We start from the raw sequence: 15619 nt of genomic DNA on the forward strand, positions 1-15619 counted from the left end.
GGGCTGCCTTCTTTCTTCCCTTTCTGAACCGAGTGAGTGATCTTTTCTGATCAGCCCAGCTTTGCTGCAGAGCCCCCTGGAGGCTCGCAGAGGGCCATCCCTTGCCCTCATCCCTGTCCATTTCACAGGCTGTGCCAGTCTTTAGAGAGCCGTACACTCCCAGCTAGAGGGCCCTCCTGCCCCTGGTTCGTACGGTGCGCCACCTGCCCAGCTTCGTTCTCAGCCCGGTTCACGACTGTCTGCTGCCTTTCTCCTGCCCTCCCCTCCTTCTAACCTCTTGCTTCCTTCCTGTTTTGTCAGGCCATCTTAGTGCTCTCAGACCCTTCCCCTTCGTTCTCACAGTCTCCTCCTGAGAGGTCCGACTGACGAGGCTGTCGCCCAGATTACACCCGAGGCCAGAGAACACACAGGCTCCTTTCCACCGCCCACCTAAGCTCTTCTCTGACCTTCATTACCACCGCAGCCCTTCTCACAGCCCTGGAAGTCGGCATTTGCATGGATCTTGCTGGCTCCCTGGCACTTTAAAAACCTTTCTAATTGGTATCTGTTCCTAGTGAGACTCAGCTTTCCTTCTATGAAAAAGACCCTCTCACCAATTCCCTTCCTTGACTTTTTTCAAATACAGCAGCAGGTGTGTCTCTCAAATGAGGATCTTTTTTCCAAATGGGTTTGCATTGAATTAGCCACACCTATATTCAGAGTGTGTGTGTGTGTGTGTGTGTGTGTGTGTGTGTGTTCACATGCATATGAATTTACGTATATAAAGACACACGCACGCATTCGGATTGCCTGAGCACAAAATCCCATGTGCTGAAATGCCATTTCTGATGTAAAGGAATGAAATTTCTCCATAGAGCATTGTAAGGGCCATTGAGATCACACTGTATTTAGAGACCGGCATCTCTCTTTCCTCTTCTCCAATTCTTCCAAACATCTCTTCAACTGACTGCAAAGAATTCAGGTCCAAAGTATATAAGAAATCCCTGGTCTACGGCATGTCTGCTCTTTATTTTAAACCATCTTAAATGGAACCTTACCATACTCCATGCCTTCCAGTATTCTAATGGCCTTTGTGGCATAAGCAATTTCTCTGTTCCGTGGTGGCTTATCTGACAATTTCCCATTTACCTTCTACTTATTACTGCACTCGACTTTGAATTTTAAAACCCCACTGTGGATTTAAAGGATCTTGAGGGAGGAAATCAGAAACCTAGATTAGCAATTACTATAAACCTGCAAGAAAATAAGTTCATTTTTGATGTGGGCCAAAGCGAAGACTCGAGGCTCGATTGTAATGTAAATGCATCATAGAATGAAGTTGATATCCTGAAGAAGTCTCTTTATCTTTCACTCAACGCTCTGCCTGACTTCACCACTTCATTCTCACTAACTGAATATATTCCTAGGACGATGCCTTTTTTATCTGAATTCTGGGGAAATACTCGGACATTAAGCTTCATTTAGGCTGAATGAAAATTCACTTTTCTACTGCCTCCCCTCTGTCTCCTTTTCTCGGCTTTAATCAAAAGCAGCAGTGCCAGGCTATATGTCATGCTACCTGGGTTTCTGTGCCCCCGGGAGCTCTCTGCCCCAGGTGAAGCCCAGCAATGTTCTCTCTGACAGTGGAGAAAACCAGGACAGTCTTCTTGGTTCTGATTCTCAGGAGGAGAAAGAGGCAGCTGCTGATGAGACACCCGGACGTCAGCTTCAGTGATAGGGCCGCTCGGATGGGCTTGTCCTCGCACCCCAGGAAAACCTGCAATGCCCAAGTTCCCTTCTTTCTTCCCCTTCTCGGCCACATCTGATCTGTGCGTTCTCAGCAGTCTGATCACTTCTGCTCAGCAAGGCTGCGCTTTGTGACTCATTTTGGCCAAACATCACAACCATAATCATTAGCACTGTATAAATGCACCACGTACCAAGCCCTGTCCTGGGCACTTGATCAATAATAATTCATTTCTTCTCCATAACAACCCTGTGAAGTAACTACTATTATTCTTCCCGTGCTATAGATGAGGGCACTGAGGTTCCAAGAGATGAGATCAACTTGCCCAATATCACATTGCTAGTTGATGGTGGAGCCAATTTATAGATTCAGGGAATCTGGCTCCAGAATCTGTGCCCTTAACCAACTGGCCTCACTACTCAGGCCCCTGGGCACTGATGCTTTCAGGCTCCCTGCTAAGTACACACACGGATATTTTCACATAGTCTTCTCAACAGGTGGGCCTTGTTATTGCAGTTTTATAAGACACGTATCCGAATCACATAGCCAGTGAGTGTAGGAGCTAGGCAAATCCATTTCTTCATTCAACAGCCGTTTACTGAGTATCTCATATGTCCTGTGCTCAGTGCCACAAATACAATGGTGAGAACAGACGTGGTCTCTGCTCTCATGAGGTCCTCGGTGGGAGAGGCAGACGTTTATCAAACGATTCCACAAATATAGACACCGTTGCAAAGTTGGGGGAGAAGACAGAACACAAGGCAGTGTGGGGTGTCTGACCGAGCTAGAGGTGGGGGGGGGGATGTGGTCGGGGCTTTTCTCAGCACATCCATCCAATGGCACCCATCCAGGGGCAGCCAGGTGGTAATGGGGGGTGGTGGGGTGCAGCAAAGAAAAATAGCATCAACCAAGAATCAGTGTGAGCACAGGCCTGCCAGTGGAGGAAGCGAGATGAGTTTCTGACACTGGAACGAGGCCCATGTGGCTAGAATGGCGACACCACGGGGAGGGGGCACAGGGATGCCTTGAAATGAGGCCAAAGAAATGAGGAGCTGTAGTTCATCTGACCCCAAAGCGATGTCTGCACCCCTGCTATTCTGCTGACCGTTCTGTTAGAGCAGATTCGTAGCAGCAAATGTTGCTTCTCTTGTTTTATAAAGCAGTTGGGAAACGTATGTTTTCCAAATCTCAGGAACACGGTTTGCATTGCAGACAGGCCTAATTTCAAATATCCCTGTGATTTAGCATCACTAACACATTCCATCAGGGCCCGGTTTGCAAAGGAGATCATGCAGGTGAAAAGCCTCGTAAACACAGACGTGCTTTACACACCGCAGTGTTATTATCTTTAATAACAGGGCTGTTTGGGAGGATGCGCATGTCTCTTGCAGGAGTTAATATATGGAAAGCGTTCAGAATGGTGCCTGGTTCTGGGTAAACAACGATATAAGTGTTAACCATTGTTTCTACTGTTCTGCCTCCCTTTTCCCTTTCCCCGGGCTTGGTCTGAGGAGGCCCCGTGCATCCTGCAAACTGGTTTACGTGGCCGTGCCCCTGTTCTCTTTCAGGCCAGAACAAAATCTGCTTCATCCCGGGCATGGTGGGACCTATATTAGAGATGACGCTCATCCCCGAGACTGAGCTCCGGAAAGCCACCATCCCAATCTTCTTCGACATGATGCTGTGTGAATATCAAAAGAGTGGGGATTTCAAAAAGGTAACAAATGCGGCTGGAAACTCATCCCAGCATCTCTAATCCCCAGCCCATTTCCCCATAATGATATCCTGGTTCCATCTGCTTGGGCTCCTTTCAGAGGCTTGACGGGAGGATGGGGACATTTATTCATGCACCAGGAATGAGCTGGCAGATTGGATTTGGTCAGCGTTCTATCACGCTTTCCTGCCCGAGGCCAAAATTAAAATACGCTTTCTTGCTGTGTATTAGCTTGGTCCTTTCTCCCCAGTGTGAGACTCCTACTTCTCTACCTGAGGGCCCCCTAAGGTATGCCCAAAGGCCACCCCTCCCACCTGCCCTGATCTCACACCACCTGTCTGGCACTTCCTCTTCTGAGATAACTTGGAAGGTCTGTATTATCTAGAAAAAGCCGGCCCCTGCCGTGTGTCACAGTCAGCTGTGAGTCAAAAGTGACAGCAAATGGAGTCAGAGGCCTGGCCTCAGGGGACACCTGTGGCTCTGGCGTGGGAATAGGCGGCTTTCCCTAGCGTGCAAGGAATGAGCCGCTTGTGTGAGGCCAGGCTCATTGGCTGAGTATTTTCGCTGAAAATCCTGTCCAACTTGAAGGATGAGGAGCATTTTCTGGGCTCAGTCGCTCTAGGAGCTTCTGACAGTGGAATAAGCACCTATTTCCACAGCAGGTTCCTTCCAGTGCTCAGTGGTCTCACCCAGCAAAGGAAAGTTGGTCTGTAAGTCCTGTCAGGCTGCTTAGCGGTCCCCGCAGATGTCACCCTTCGGTCCTCTCCACCCACCTTCTCACCTGGTTTCACCCCTAACTGGGCTCGTCCCCCTCCCTCCCCCAGCGTTCTGCCTCACATTCCCTACCATATCCGGCCACCAGATAATTTCCCTTAAAACCCGCACTTAAGAGGCAGCAGATTCCAAACAGCTTTTCTTAAAACTCCTTGCGGATCTGACCCCTCCCTTGCTCGTTGGCTCTCTAACCCTCAGCCCGTAGAGGCCAAACCTTTCAGCTTGCATTCAGGGCCCTCCTTCTTCTGACCTGCAGGCAAACGTTTCAGCCACTTTCTCCAATTCGTTCCGCACCTCACCTATTCCCCAGCCGCCCCTGCGGCTCCCCTGGAAGGCACGGCCCGAGTGAGCGTCCTCCTTCACGCGTTTCTTCCTCCCGCTACTTCTCTGCCACACTCAGACTCCACCACCTTCTAAACTCCTACAGACCCTGCAAAGCTCTTCCCAATGCTATATCCTTTGCTCCCTGTTCCTGCGCCGTGTTATCTGCCCGAGGGATGATGGTTATATGCTACCCTGCGTTATACTCTTTTCTGTGCATCGCTCTGTGTCCTCCTCATCCTTCTGGAGCAGAAGCGGTGATGGTGGCAACAACACTGACTGCCATCAACTGGGTGTTCACTGGGTGTCAGGAACTATCAGTGCGTTCTGGACACGGGTTCACGCGATCTTCTTGATTACAACCCTGTGAGTTAGGTCGTATTCTTATCCCCATGTTAAAAATGAAAGCACTGATGCTTACGGAGTTGAAGCCACTTGCCCGAGGTCACACACCAAGAAAGAGGCAGAGCAGAGGCTGCAACACACAGGTCGCTATGGTTCTGAACCCACGTTGTACCCACGGCACCATCCGGCCGCGGGCATGGCTGCCGGCACTGTTGGCTGAAGGAGAGAATGAATGGCATCCTGTCAGACAGTGCTTTTTCAAAATGCGTTCCGTGGAGCACCAATGCCACCCGATGCTCCTGGGAGGAGGGGGTCGAGGTTAAAACCTTTGGATCCTCTGTGTATCATAACCCTTTCTGGAGCTTTCCAGTGCACATTTCCATAGTCAGGGCACGGAGAAGATCCAGGAAGAAGCCCTGCTTCACATCTCATATTGGTCTGTGCAGGAAACATCTATTGGATGCGCCATTCTGCCAATCACTTTGGGAAACATCGTCCTAAGAGGAAAAGGAGATTAGTTAGCTGTGATGACATCCCGTGAGAGGGTACTCTCCCTGCTCGGGGATTAGGGGGGCTCTCTCATCCCAGAAAGACCAGTAACCAGCTGCCGTCTCTGCAGGGAGCCTGTAAAGAAAGCGGGTTGAGGAGTTCAGATGCAGAGAGAGACCATATCCAACTAGTTGATAAGGGGGGAGGGAAGGTGACCCCTGGATTGAGGGTTTGAAGGCAGTTGGGAATCTGCTGCTTTTTAAGGGGAAGCACAGTCTGTGAAGCTTGGGGACATGCGAAGGGCACACGACATGAGATGAAAGGCTTCATGCTGACCCTCATGTCAGTACTCCCTCCAGAGGTGTCCGTCCCAGCCGGCTTAGGTGTCATGGGAACAGATGTGCAAAAGAAACTCTGCTCCAGGTACCTGACAGTCCTGAAGAGAAGCAAGCCCCAGTCGTTTCGGGGTCACATCCTGACAGTGGCGTTTGGTGGCCTCATGTCTTCCGAGGCTTGTCTGTAATGTGGTCTTCCTGCTCTAAGGGATTTCCTGGCCGCAACGTCCCGTGACATGCACCCGCCTGTCTTCCATGAACGGGCTTAGCCTTGGGCTCCTCATGCCAGGCATGTGTCCATCCTAAGCGTGTTCCCCAATTGCTTCTCTTTGTTCCTCCCTTAATGAATGAGACAGGACAGCCAGGCTGACTAATGGGGCAGCTTCCACGTGAAAACCACCGGGCATGCTTGGACGTTGCTCAGCTGTGGGATGAACAGACCCGGGTGCAAGCCATGGAAAATGTCCCAGGAGAGGAAGGAGGCAAGGTCCCCGTGAGCTCCATGTGGCCCTGATGGCTGGATCCAGAGTGAACCCCAGAACTGGGGTCTGAAATCCAGAAGGCTCCTGTGCAAACCGGTGTTAGTGCCTAATGCCAGAATAATCCGATAAGAGAAGAACCACGTGGCCGGAAGATGATAGCTTTCCCTTTCTGAAGTTTGGGTGTCTTAAAGGAACTGGCAGACTGAGAGGAAATCTTAGCAGGGCCTTTGCTCCCAGCGCACACTGGCTCCAGCCTGACTCCTGGTGTCTTGCAGCGCTCTTGCTGCTCTCTTCCTGTCCTGCCTCTGATCGGGTCCTCCCTTTGATTTCTTCACCTGAAGAGACCCTAGTCATCTATCAGTTGAGGCCTCACATTTTGGGGAAGCCTTTCCTGCTTCCTGGGGAACTGGTTCATCTGGATGCAAGAGACATAGACGTACTGAAGCAGGATGTACATGGGCTGGAACAGGGACAAGAAGTTAGACTGAGGGGCTCAGGGGGTGAGGGCGGGGAGGACGGGCTCCAGGGCAATCTCCTTTCTGCTCTGAGTTTCTCTGGCGACCTCATTGCCAGGTTTTCCTGTCTCCCCCTCTCGCCCAAATTAGATAGCTGTTGCCTTTGACCGATAATCTTTACCCCTCCTGAGTACAGCACTTCCCCCCAGACCACCTGTGGATGGGGCCGATTCAGCGAGCGGGGCCTCGGGTGGGCCACACCGTGGCTGGCACTTCTGTGCCCCAGTCAGAGTGAGGCCTCTCGTCCTCCCACGTGGGCTCAGGCGTATCACCTGGCCTCACAGCACAACAATCTGCTCACAGGTCTCTTTCCATCGTAGGACTGTGAGCTCTTTGAGGGCCAGAGCTGGTCTCTGGGCCCTGAACGCCCAGCATCTGTCCACTATCCGACGTGAATGCGGTGGGTACCACATCAGTGTTTCCAGAATGAATGGAGGCATTTGAACCCCGCCCCACCGCATTTCACAGGACAAGCCTGGGCACAGGGAGGAACTTCGCAGCGCATGTTTTTATAACATCGAGTGATGAGGAAAGATGGCCACTGCCATGGCTGCTGTAAAGCTTAAATGAGATTATGAGGCAAGTGACGAGGACCCTGGCAACAGTGTATTCCTGGTCATCGCTAACAGAAATCGGGCACTTATGTGCCAAGTGTCAAGCTGGCCTTTTGACGTGTGCTTTCCCATTCACCACCACAAAGAAGGTGCTGTTTTAAATCTCCATTTAATAGGTGAGAAAACTGAGCCTCGGAAATGTTTATTGAGTTGCCCAAGGTCACATGGCAGGGAAAAGGTCAAAGCAAGATTCAAACCAAGTCTGTTTGAGGCCCAGGGCTGTGGTCCTAGCTGCCCCTAATTACAGCTGCTGCCAGGAGCGGCAGGGCCCATCTGCCTGCCGGGGGTACGCTTGACTGAGACCTTCATTTCCCCAGCCCTCCCCTGAGGGCTCAGGCGTGGTGCAGTGTCACCCAGTTCTGCACATCCCCTGGCACCCTGTCATTTCCCTCCCCACAGGCGCTTTTGTGACCCTGAGACAAGTGCTTATTTACCCAATCACTTCCCTGCTCCAAAGGCCGAGGAATCGTGCCAGCATTCACCCAGAGCAACCCAGACGAGGAAAGGTGCTGTTTTTCTCCCCGAGAGCTGCTTTCCAGTAACACCCAGCAGTCCTAACAGTAACATTAGCAGCTGCCCTAAGTGGACGAGCAGCCCCGGAGCGAACTTGAGCTTGTGCATTCCTCTAGTGCTTTGTGTAGAACCATCCTCAAGTCCCCCTCACTACCCACCCCACACGGTCTGTACCGCGATTATGCCCATTTTATCGATAGGGGATCTACAAACGGTGGCCCTGCAGGCCCCATCTGTCCTGCCACCTGCTTCTGTAAACAGTTTTATTGGAGCCCCGCTGTGCCGATTTGTGTACGTAACATCTAAGGCCACTTTTGTGCTGCAACAGCAGAGTTGAGTCGCTGTGCAGACTGACCCCCCAAAGCCTGTGCTAGTTACTCCCTGGCCGTCTGTAGAAAACCTTTGCTGACCCTGGTGCAAACCATGAAGCTGAGTATTAGAAAGATCTACTAGCTTCCCCAGGGCAGTGGAGGGGGTGGAGGAGACGTTTAAAGCAGACAGCCTAACCTCAGACCCGCTCGTGTAGGCCCTCGGCTTCCTGCCCCAGGCCCAGCACTGCTACGTCTCTAGTCAGGGCAGCCCTTGCTGTCTGGACTCTGCTCCATCTGAACGACTCTACTCATTTCTCACTCCCACCTCCACACCTTGGCTCACTCCGTTCCCCCCTACCTGTTGCTCTTCCTTTCACATTTATCACAATCCCATCCATCTTCCAGGCCTTGTGCATCTCCTTCCATAAATCTTCCTCAGGTGGAAACTCACAGGAAATTCTTTCTTGTTGGCGCTGCTTCAGCACAACCTTCTGGTCCTTTCCTTTGGTCCTTGGCTCACCATGGAGAGGGAACAGTGGCACGATGGATGATGCATGAATCAGGGGAAACGGGAATCAAGCCCCTGCCTTTCATCACCTAAAGATTCCAGCCAACTAGACTGGGCTTGGGCTTTTGTGTCCCGGAAGGAGCCTGCCAGAAGGTCTCTGCTGTTCATCTGAGACCATAGACAAGCCATTGAAACTCTCAGAGCCTCTACTTCTTCATCTGTAATCATAACTGACACTTACTGAGGGCGGTGCCAAGCAGAGAGAGGCTGGCTGCTTCCTGTGCATTGTCGCATTTGAAAGCGATCCTGGCCTCCAGACCTCATGGAGTTATTGTGAGGTCTGAGGGTCAAGAGGCTGGCTTAGGAGCTAGAACCACCGCAGGGCTCTCTTGACCTGGGTGATTGTCACCAAGGGCCTCCTTCCCTTCTCCAGGGGCCAGTTTCTTGTTTAGTGGTAAAATGGGAGACGAATGGACTGCATGACCTGGATGGATGCAGCAGGGTATGATGTTAAAACAATACAGACCATTTTGCATTACAGTCACATAAAAGACACCATATAGACCTTCAAAATGTTGTTGAGTAAGCCATGAGTTCAACTGGATGAAATGCTTCTTGGCATTGAAAGTAGAAAGACAGAACACTCTGTGACTTCAGTGTTACAACGTTTGATAGAACTGTAGGAGATTTCTTTTCGGGTTACTTAGCTAGTCTGATCTCTGATCATTCATTACAGTTGTCACCAGTATTGATTCTCTGAGGCGCCAGCTCATGTAAATATGATCGCTTCAGGTATGGCTGGATCCAGGGGCTCAGCAATAGCATCCAGTTTCAGTCTCTCTCCATCTCCTCCTCTCTGCTTTCCTCTGTATTGGTGTCATCCTCAGGCAGGCTCTTTCATCTCCAGCAGCCGGGGCTCACAACCTTCAATCTTCAAGTAAAGCAGAAAGACTGTTTGCTAAGAGTTCCAACAAAGCGTCAGATTTGAGTCCCCCTGGCTTTGCCTGCACCTTTATAAACCCTAGGGTCCGGATGATAAAAGATACTGATTAGGAGCTAGGCCCGTGTCATGTACCCACAGCTAGAGCTAGGGAGGTATGGTCAGCCCACCTGAGTCCCACAGACTGAGACGAAGGCTGGTGTGATCACCACAGTGTGGAGAAGGAAGACCAGGCAGGCAGAAGTAATAGCTGCCCATGACAACAGGCCATTCCCTGCAGACGCAATGCTCTGTCACATAACCTCCATGCCTCTGCACACGCCGTGCCCTCTGCTTGGCACGCGCTTTCCCTTTTCATTTTCCTGCAACACTTCCACATAAACGTTGAGAACAAGCTCAGATGTCATGGGCCACGAGTCTTCCCTGATTGTCCTTTCTTATGCCCATCGCTCTGCTACAGCATTTATCGTCTATTGTTCCTCTTCACTTTCTGGAACCCCCCCCACGAGGCAGGCATAGCATCCTGTCCCCTGTTGCGTTCCCCATCCCAGCACTGACCTGGCAGATGATGGTGCTTCCGAAAGCTTTGGTGAAAACGGTGAACCGACTCATTTCAACATTGTCTCCTAATATTGTCAATTTTGATTTTCATCTCCGACTTCTTTAGTTTGAAAACGAAATCATCCTCAAGCTGGACCACGAAGTGGAAGGGGGCCGAGGGGACGAGCAGTACATGCAGCTGTTGGAGTCCATGTAAGTTTGGTGCCCAGTGTGGGAGGAGGGGAAGGTCAGCTCGAGGCCGAGGGCCGGGACTCAGGGAGCCTCTGGTGGCTTTGTCCTTCCCTTGAGACCAACCTGGAGGCTCATGGGTATTGCAAAAACTCCAGTTTGGGAAGAAGAAACCTCACATCCCTCTCTGGAGTGGCTATTTCTCTGATAGTGATGGAATGAGCTAGATGAAAAGAAACTTTGCTGTGTTGGGAAGAGGGAAATAATCCACCAAAACATTCCTTTTTGTTATCTCTTAGCTGTGGGATGATTCTTGCTGTTTTTCCTTTTTTAATCTTTGACTGATACTGGTCATGAGTGACATGTATAGATGCCGTGCTCAGTGCTCTCTCTGTTTTGTCTTGTTTAGTCAAGTTTACTCTTTGATTCCCATATCGCAGAGGTGGCCCTTGAGGCTCAGGAAGTCTCCTGTCCCGGGAAACTAGGACCAGTTAGTGAGTGGACAAGCTGAGACCCGACCTGGCTCTGCCAGACCCCAGTGAGTGCACAGGGGCCATGGAGAGTGGACGGCACGCAAGGGCACTGGACTCAGAGTCAGGACATTGTTTTAACAGCTTATCATTCACGTACCAGACAGGCCACCCAAGTGTACAATTCAGTGACTTTTAGTCTGGTCACAGAGCCATGCCATCCAGACCACAATCCATTTTAGAACCTTTCTGTTACCTGTTTAAAGAACCCAGTAGCCCTCACGCCTTAGCCATCCTCCCTCCCACCCCCAGCCTGCTTCCTGCCTCTCTACACTTGTGGATTCTGGACACTTCATATAAGTGTAATCCTACAGTGTGTGGTCCTCTGTGACTGGTTTCTTTCACTCAGCATGTTTTCAGGGTCCATCCATCCATGCTGTAGCCTGTGTCAGGACTTCATTTCTTTTTATTGCCAAATAATATTCCATTGTTTGGATATAACCCATTTTGTTTATTCATTCATCTATTGATGGACATTCATCCATTTTCACTTTTTGGCTATTAGCAATGATGCTACTATGAGTATTCAGGTACAAGTGTTTGTGTGGACTGATGTTTACAGTTCTCTTGGGTATTTATATACCTAGGAGTGGACTTGCTGGGTCATGTGGTGACTCTGTATTTAACCTTATGAGGAGCCATCAGACTTTTTCCAAAGTGGCTGCACCACTTACATTCCTTCCAGCAGTTTCTCCACGTCTTCCTCAGCACTGGTTACTACCTGTCTTACTGATTTTAATAGCCACCCTAGTGGGTGTGGAATGCTGTCTCCCTGTGGCTTTGATTTGCATTTCCTTGATGACCAATGATGCTGAGCGTCTTTTCATGTGCATATGGACGATTTGTATGTCTTTGGAGGACATTGGGTTTTATTCCTGGTTCCACCACTTCGCAGCTGCACAACTTTAGGCCAGTCATGCAACATCTGTAGCTTGTTATCCCCATCTGTAAAATGGGGTAATAAGCCTCCTGTGGTTGTTTTGAAGACTGAGTAAGTTACAGCATCAGGCACGAAGCAGGTGAAAAGTCCAACAGATGAACTGTGCTCTCTGACTCTCAGTTCCCCTCCCCCCCCCACTCTGGCACCATGGTAATTGCCCCCTGCCCCCACCCTCCAAACGTCTCCCCAGGTTTAGGAATGTGGCTCAGACATCCCAAATGTCCTCATTGTAGAGTCTGTGATTTGTATCATTCTCTGATGTAACTCTGAGTTTGGATTCTCCCCCCAATCTTCTTTGGATATTGTACCTTTAACAAGAGCAAACTGAAGGACTTGGCTCTACCCCTGTCCATGGCCCTCCCAGCCCTGCCCAGTGGAGCCTCAGGCAGCCCCCTGCTGTCACTATGCCCTCACTAAACACCGAGAATGCAAATGCCACTCAGCCAGAAGGACAAACCTACTTTCTGCCGCTTAGGTGGGTATTGAGGCTGATTGTCCAGGGGAACAAGTGACATTTTGCCTGAGTCAATGTTTATCTTAAAGTTGTAAAAAGGAAAACTCTAAATATTGACCAGAAGTGAAACTGTGTATCCTGCTGGCAATTTCCATTTTTATAAGCGGATGGGGCTCTGTGGCCGTCTTCAGATGAGCAGCAGGATTTTCAAATCCTTCCTGAGTGATTATTTATAAAAGGAACCCGTAGAGGTCAAGGAAATGAAAAACAGCTCATTATTTTTCTTCTGACACAGAAGTGTGAATCGTTCTTTACAAACCTAATCAAGCGCGCCCCGAGGAGTCAGAACATCCAGTGGCCAAGTCCCCGATCCTTCCTTTGAACTTTCTGATCCTCAGTTTCCTTATCTGCAAATTGGGGATAAAAATACTTACTGTCCAGCTCGTAGAGTTTTTGTTGAGAATAACCAAAACCATGTACAGTGCTTAGCACAGTTTCTGACACCTCGTAGGTAGTCCAGAAATATTAGCTGTGTTTCTTATTAACGTCCAGGCGATGTGGTTATTTAAAGCCCTGAGCCTACCTGTCTGTTCTCCTCGGGGTTAGTCAGTCATCTTCAGTTCCTCCAGCCCTTCCACGTCTGTCTTAACGCGAGGGTCCCACATTGGACGGAGTAACAGACACACTCTGCCCTCCTGTATGCCGTCTGCTTGGGAATATTTCTAGAAGAAGGGAGGGGCCTGAAAGGCTAAAGGGGACAGAGAATGTGTGTTCTGGGGCCTGGATCCACCCAACCAGTTCAATACTTGAAAGAGGACCTGTCATAAGAAGCACTCCACACGTAGTTTTTAAAGGAATAAACGAAAAATCCAGTTCTGTCAACGCTGATGGAGAGTGTGGGCCTGGACTCCTCCTTCTGAAGGCCTCCCAGGCTGAATGCAGATCAGTTTGAGGGGTGAGTTCCCTCCAGGCCCGCAAGGCAGGGTCAGAGACTCTGCCATCCCTCCTTCCACTGAGAGACGAATTATCTGCGTCGCCTGGATATCTCCACAGCTGTTTTTCGCCTGGATATCTGCACAGCTGTTTTTCATTGTCACTTCTATGCCATGGTGGGCCACAAGGGAGTGGAATAGCTGTGTGACCTTGGCAGGACCAAGATTAGAACCTGGCCCCATGTACTTCATCTATAAATTGAGAGTTTTAATAATTCGTACCAAAAGGAGATTATGTGACTAGTAAACCAGATAATCAATAAAATGGGCTTAGCACAGCCTCTGGCACGTCGGTGGCACTCAGTAAGTGGTGGTGCCGCTATGTATTATGGGAAGTTTCTATGAATATATCTGTTTCCCGTGCTGTCCTGGAGGTCAGCGAGCCCCTAGTTTCTAGGACAGTACATATTTAGTGGATAGATGGATGGTGGATGGATGGATGATTTCAAACCAATCTGCCCATTTGTCTCACAATCCGAGGCTATATGAGCAGTTTTCCTACCTCTTGCCTCAAGAATAGAGAAACTAAGAAAGCCAAGTATGGGGTCAGAGCCAGGAGTGCAGTTTCCAGGCTCTCGGCCTCACGTGGAAAGGTGCTGGCTCAGGTAATAAATAGCCATCAACTGTGATTGGATGGCCATCAGCTGTGGCTAGTTGGCCGTCAGCTGTAACCAGTGATCCGTTAGGCACTAATATAACTGCCTTGGCTGCGTTAGCAACAAACGGGGGCTGAGCTAGCAAGAAGATGGTGGCTGAGCTAGCAAGGGCAGATTGTGGATTGTGGATTGCAGAGAGGTGGATGCCACCAGCGAGAATATAGTGGTATGACTCCCCCATCTATGGCTCCATTGGTGTTCCTTTTTGGCCTCACCATATCCTGCATTCTCGTGCGGGGAGTGGGAGCTGAGACCTCGCATGACACCCTGCATGACACCAAGACTTTGTTCTTCTAAGCCCTTACTTCTCAAAAGACCACCAGCGTTAGGATCACGAGACTCTCAAGGCCTGGCCAGACCTGCTGAATCAGAAGCGACTGACACAGTGCCCAGGTATTGCCACGCACACTGCAATTTGCAAAGCAGTGGACTAAGCCAGTGGTTCTTAATGCTGGCAGCACATCAGAATGACCTGGGGAACTTAAAAAGTAAAATACTACTACCTGGCTCCCACCCCCAGAAATACAAAGCCATGGACCTAAGGTGGGCACTGAGCTTGGTCAAAGCCCCCTGGGGATTCTAACACGTGGCCAGGGCGGAGAACCTCGACGTAGGCCCTGAGATGCCTTCTGCGCTAGGAGCCTGTGAGAAATCACACCCCAAACACTGAGGTTGCACTGTCATTACGGTGGGAGCAGGGCTAATACGACCGAGTCAGGCACAGCTGTCACTGAGCCAGACAGGCCTAAATCACAGGGCAGTTTGCATCCCTCTTTGAGAGCCAGGAAACAGGTGCTCCTCCCATGGTGAAGATGGATTTGTCTGATCGCAGCCACAGTTTGAGACGTCTCCTCCTGGCAGCCTGGCTTGGCTTCTGGGAGGGAATGACCCTCCAAAATCCTTGCTTTTCTCACCTTGCCTCTCCTGTGAGCTCTTGGGATTTCAGCTGCAATAGGGGGAGTAGCCAGAAACAAATAGACTGTGTGAGCTTGTCTGCTCAAGATGTCTGAGAACACACCACATTTCTCTGTGGGAAAACATTGAACAGTGATTGTCTTGATTCTCAAGGTCACCACTAACTACCAGAGAAATGTTGGCAAGGTCATTTAATTTCCTCCACTGTAAAGTGAAGGATATATATATATATATATATTTACTTATCAGAATTACTGTGATGATTTCTTAAGAAAAAGTGACTAACACAAAATAAGTGATTAATAAGAAATCATTATTAATAAAAAATTTAATCCATCTGTCTCTCCCCACCTAGCTTGTGGGCTCGAGGCATGATTTTTAAAATTAAATTTATCAGGGTGACAATGGTTAGTAAAATTACTTAGGTTTCAAGGGTGCATTTCTATAATACATCATCTATGTATCACATTGTGTGGTCACTACCCAGAGTCAGTTCTCCTTCCATCACCATATATTTGACCCTCTTCTACCATCCTCTTTTCCCCTCTTAACCTCTGATAACCACTAAACTGTTGTCTGTTTGCGACCATATGGATGGATCTTGAGATTATTATGCTAAGTGAAGAAAGTCAGACAGAAAAAGCCGAGAACCATATGACTTCACTCATACATGGAATATAAAACTGAAAGCAACAAAAGGATAAGGCAAACAAATGAAAACTCATAGACACATGATTCTTTTTGATATTTCTTTTCTTTTTTTTTCTTTCACCCCACCCCCCCACAATGCCTAGCGTAATGCCTAGCAACTAACAG

At 49.5% G+C, this 15619-nt stretch overlaps 1 protein-coding gene across 1 annotated transcript in view; it reads left to right on the plus strand.

Moving 5' to 3' along the window:
• The window catches only part of DOCK2 (dedicator of cytokinesis 2), a 362510-nt gene that overhangs the window by 305879 nt on the left and 41012 nt on the right, over positions 1-15619 (plus strand). The window contains exons 33-34 of the mRNA XM_019741000.3: positions 3295-3443; positions 10255-10340. Of these exons, the coding sequence (XP_019596559.3) occupies positions 3295-3443; positions 10255-10340 (235 nt within the window). The remainder of the gene's footprint in view (positions 1-3294; positions 3444-10254; positions 10341-15619) is intronic.

This window comes from Rhinolophus sinicus, chromosome 5 (genome assembly GCF_057876585.1).
Source record: "Rhinolophus sinicus isolate RSI-liver-muscle chromosome 5, RSI-T2T, whole genome shotgun sequence".
NCBI classification, from domain to species: Eukaryota; Metazoa; Chordata; class Mammalia; order Chiroptera; family Rhinolophidae; genus Rhinolophus; species Rhinolophus sinicus.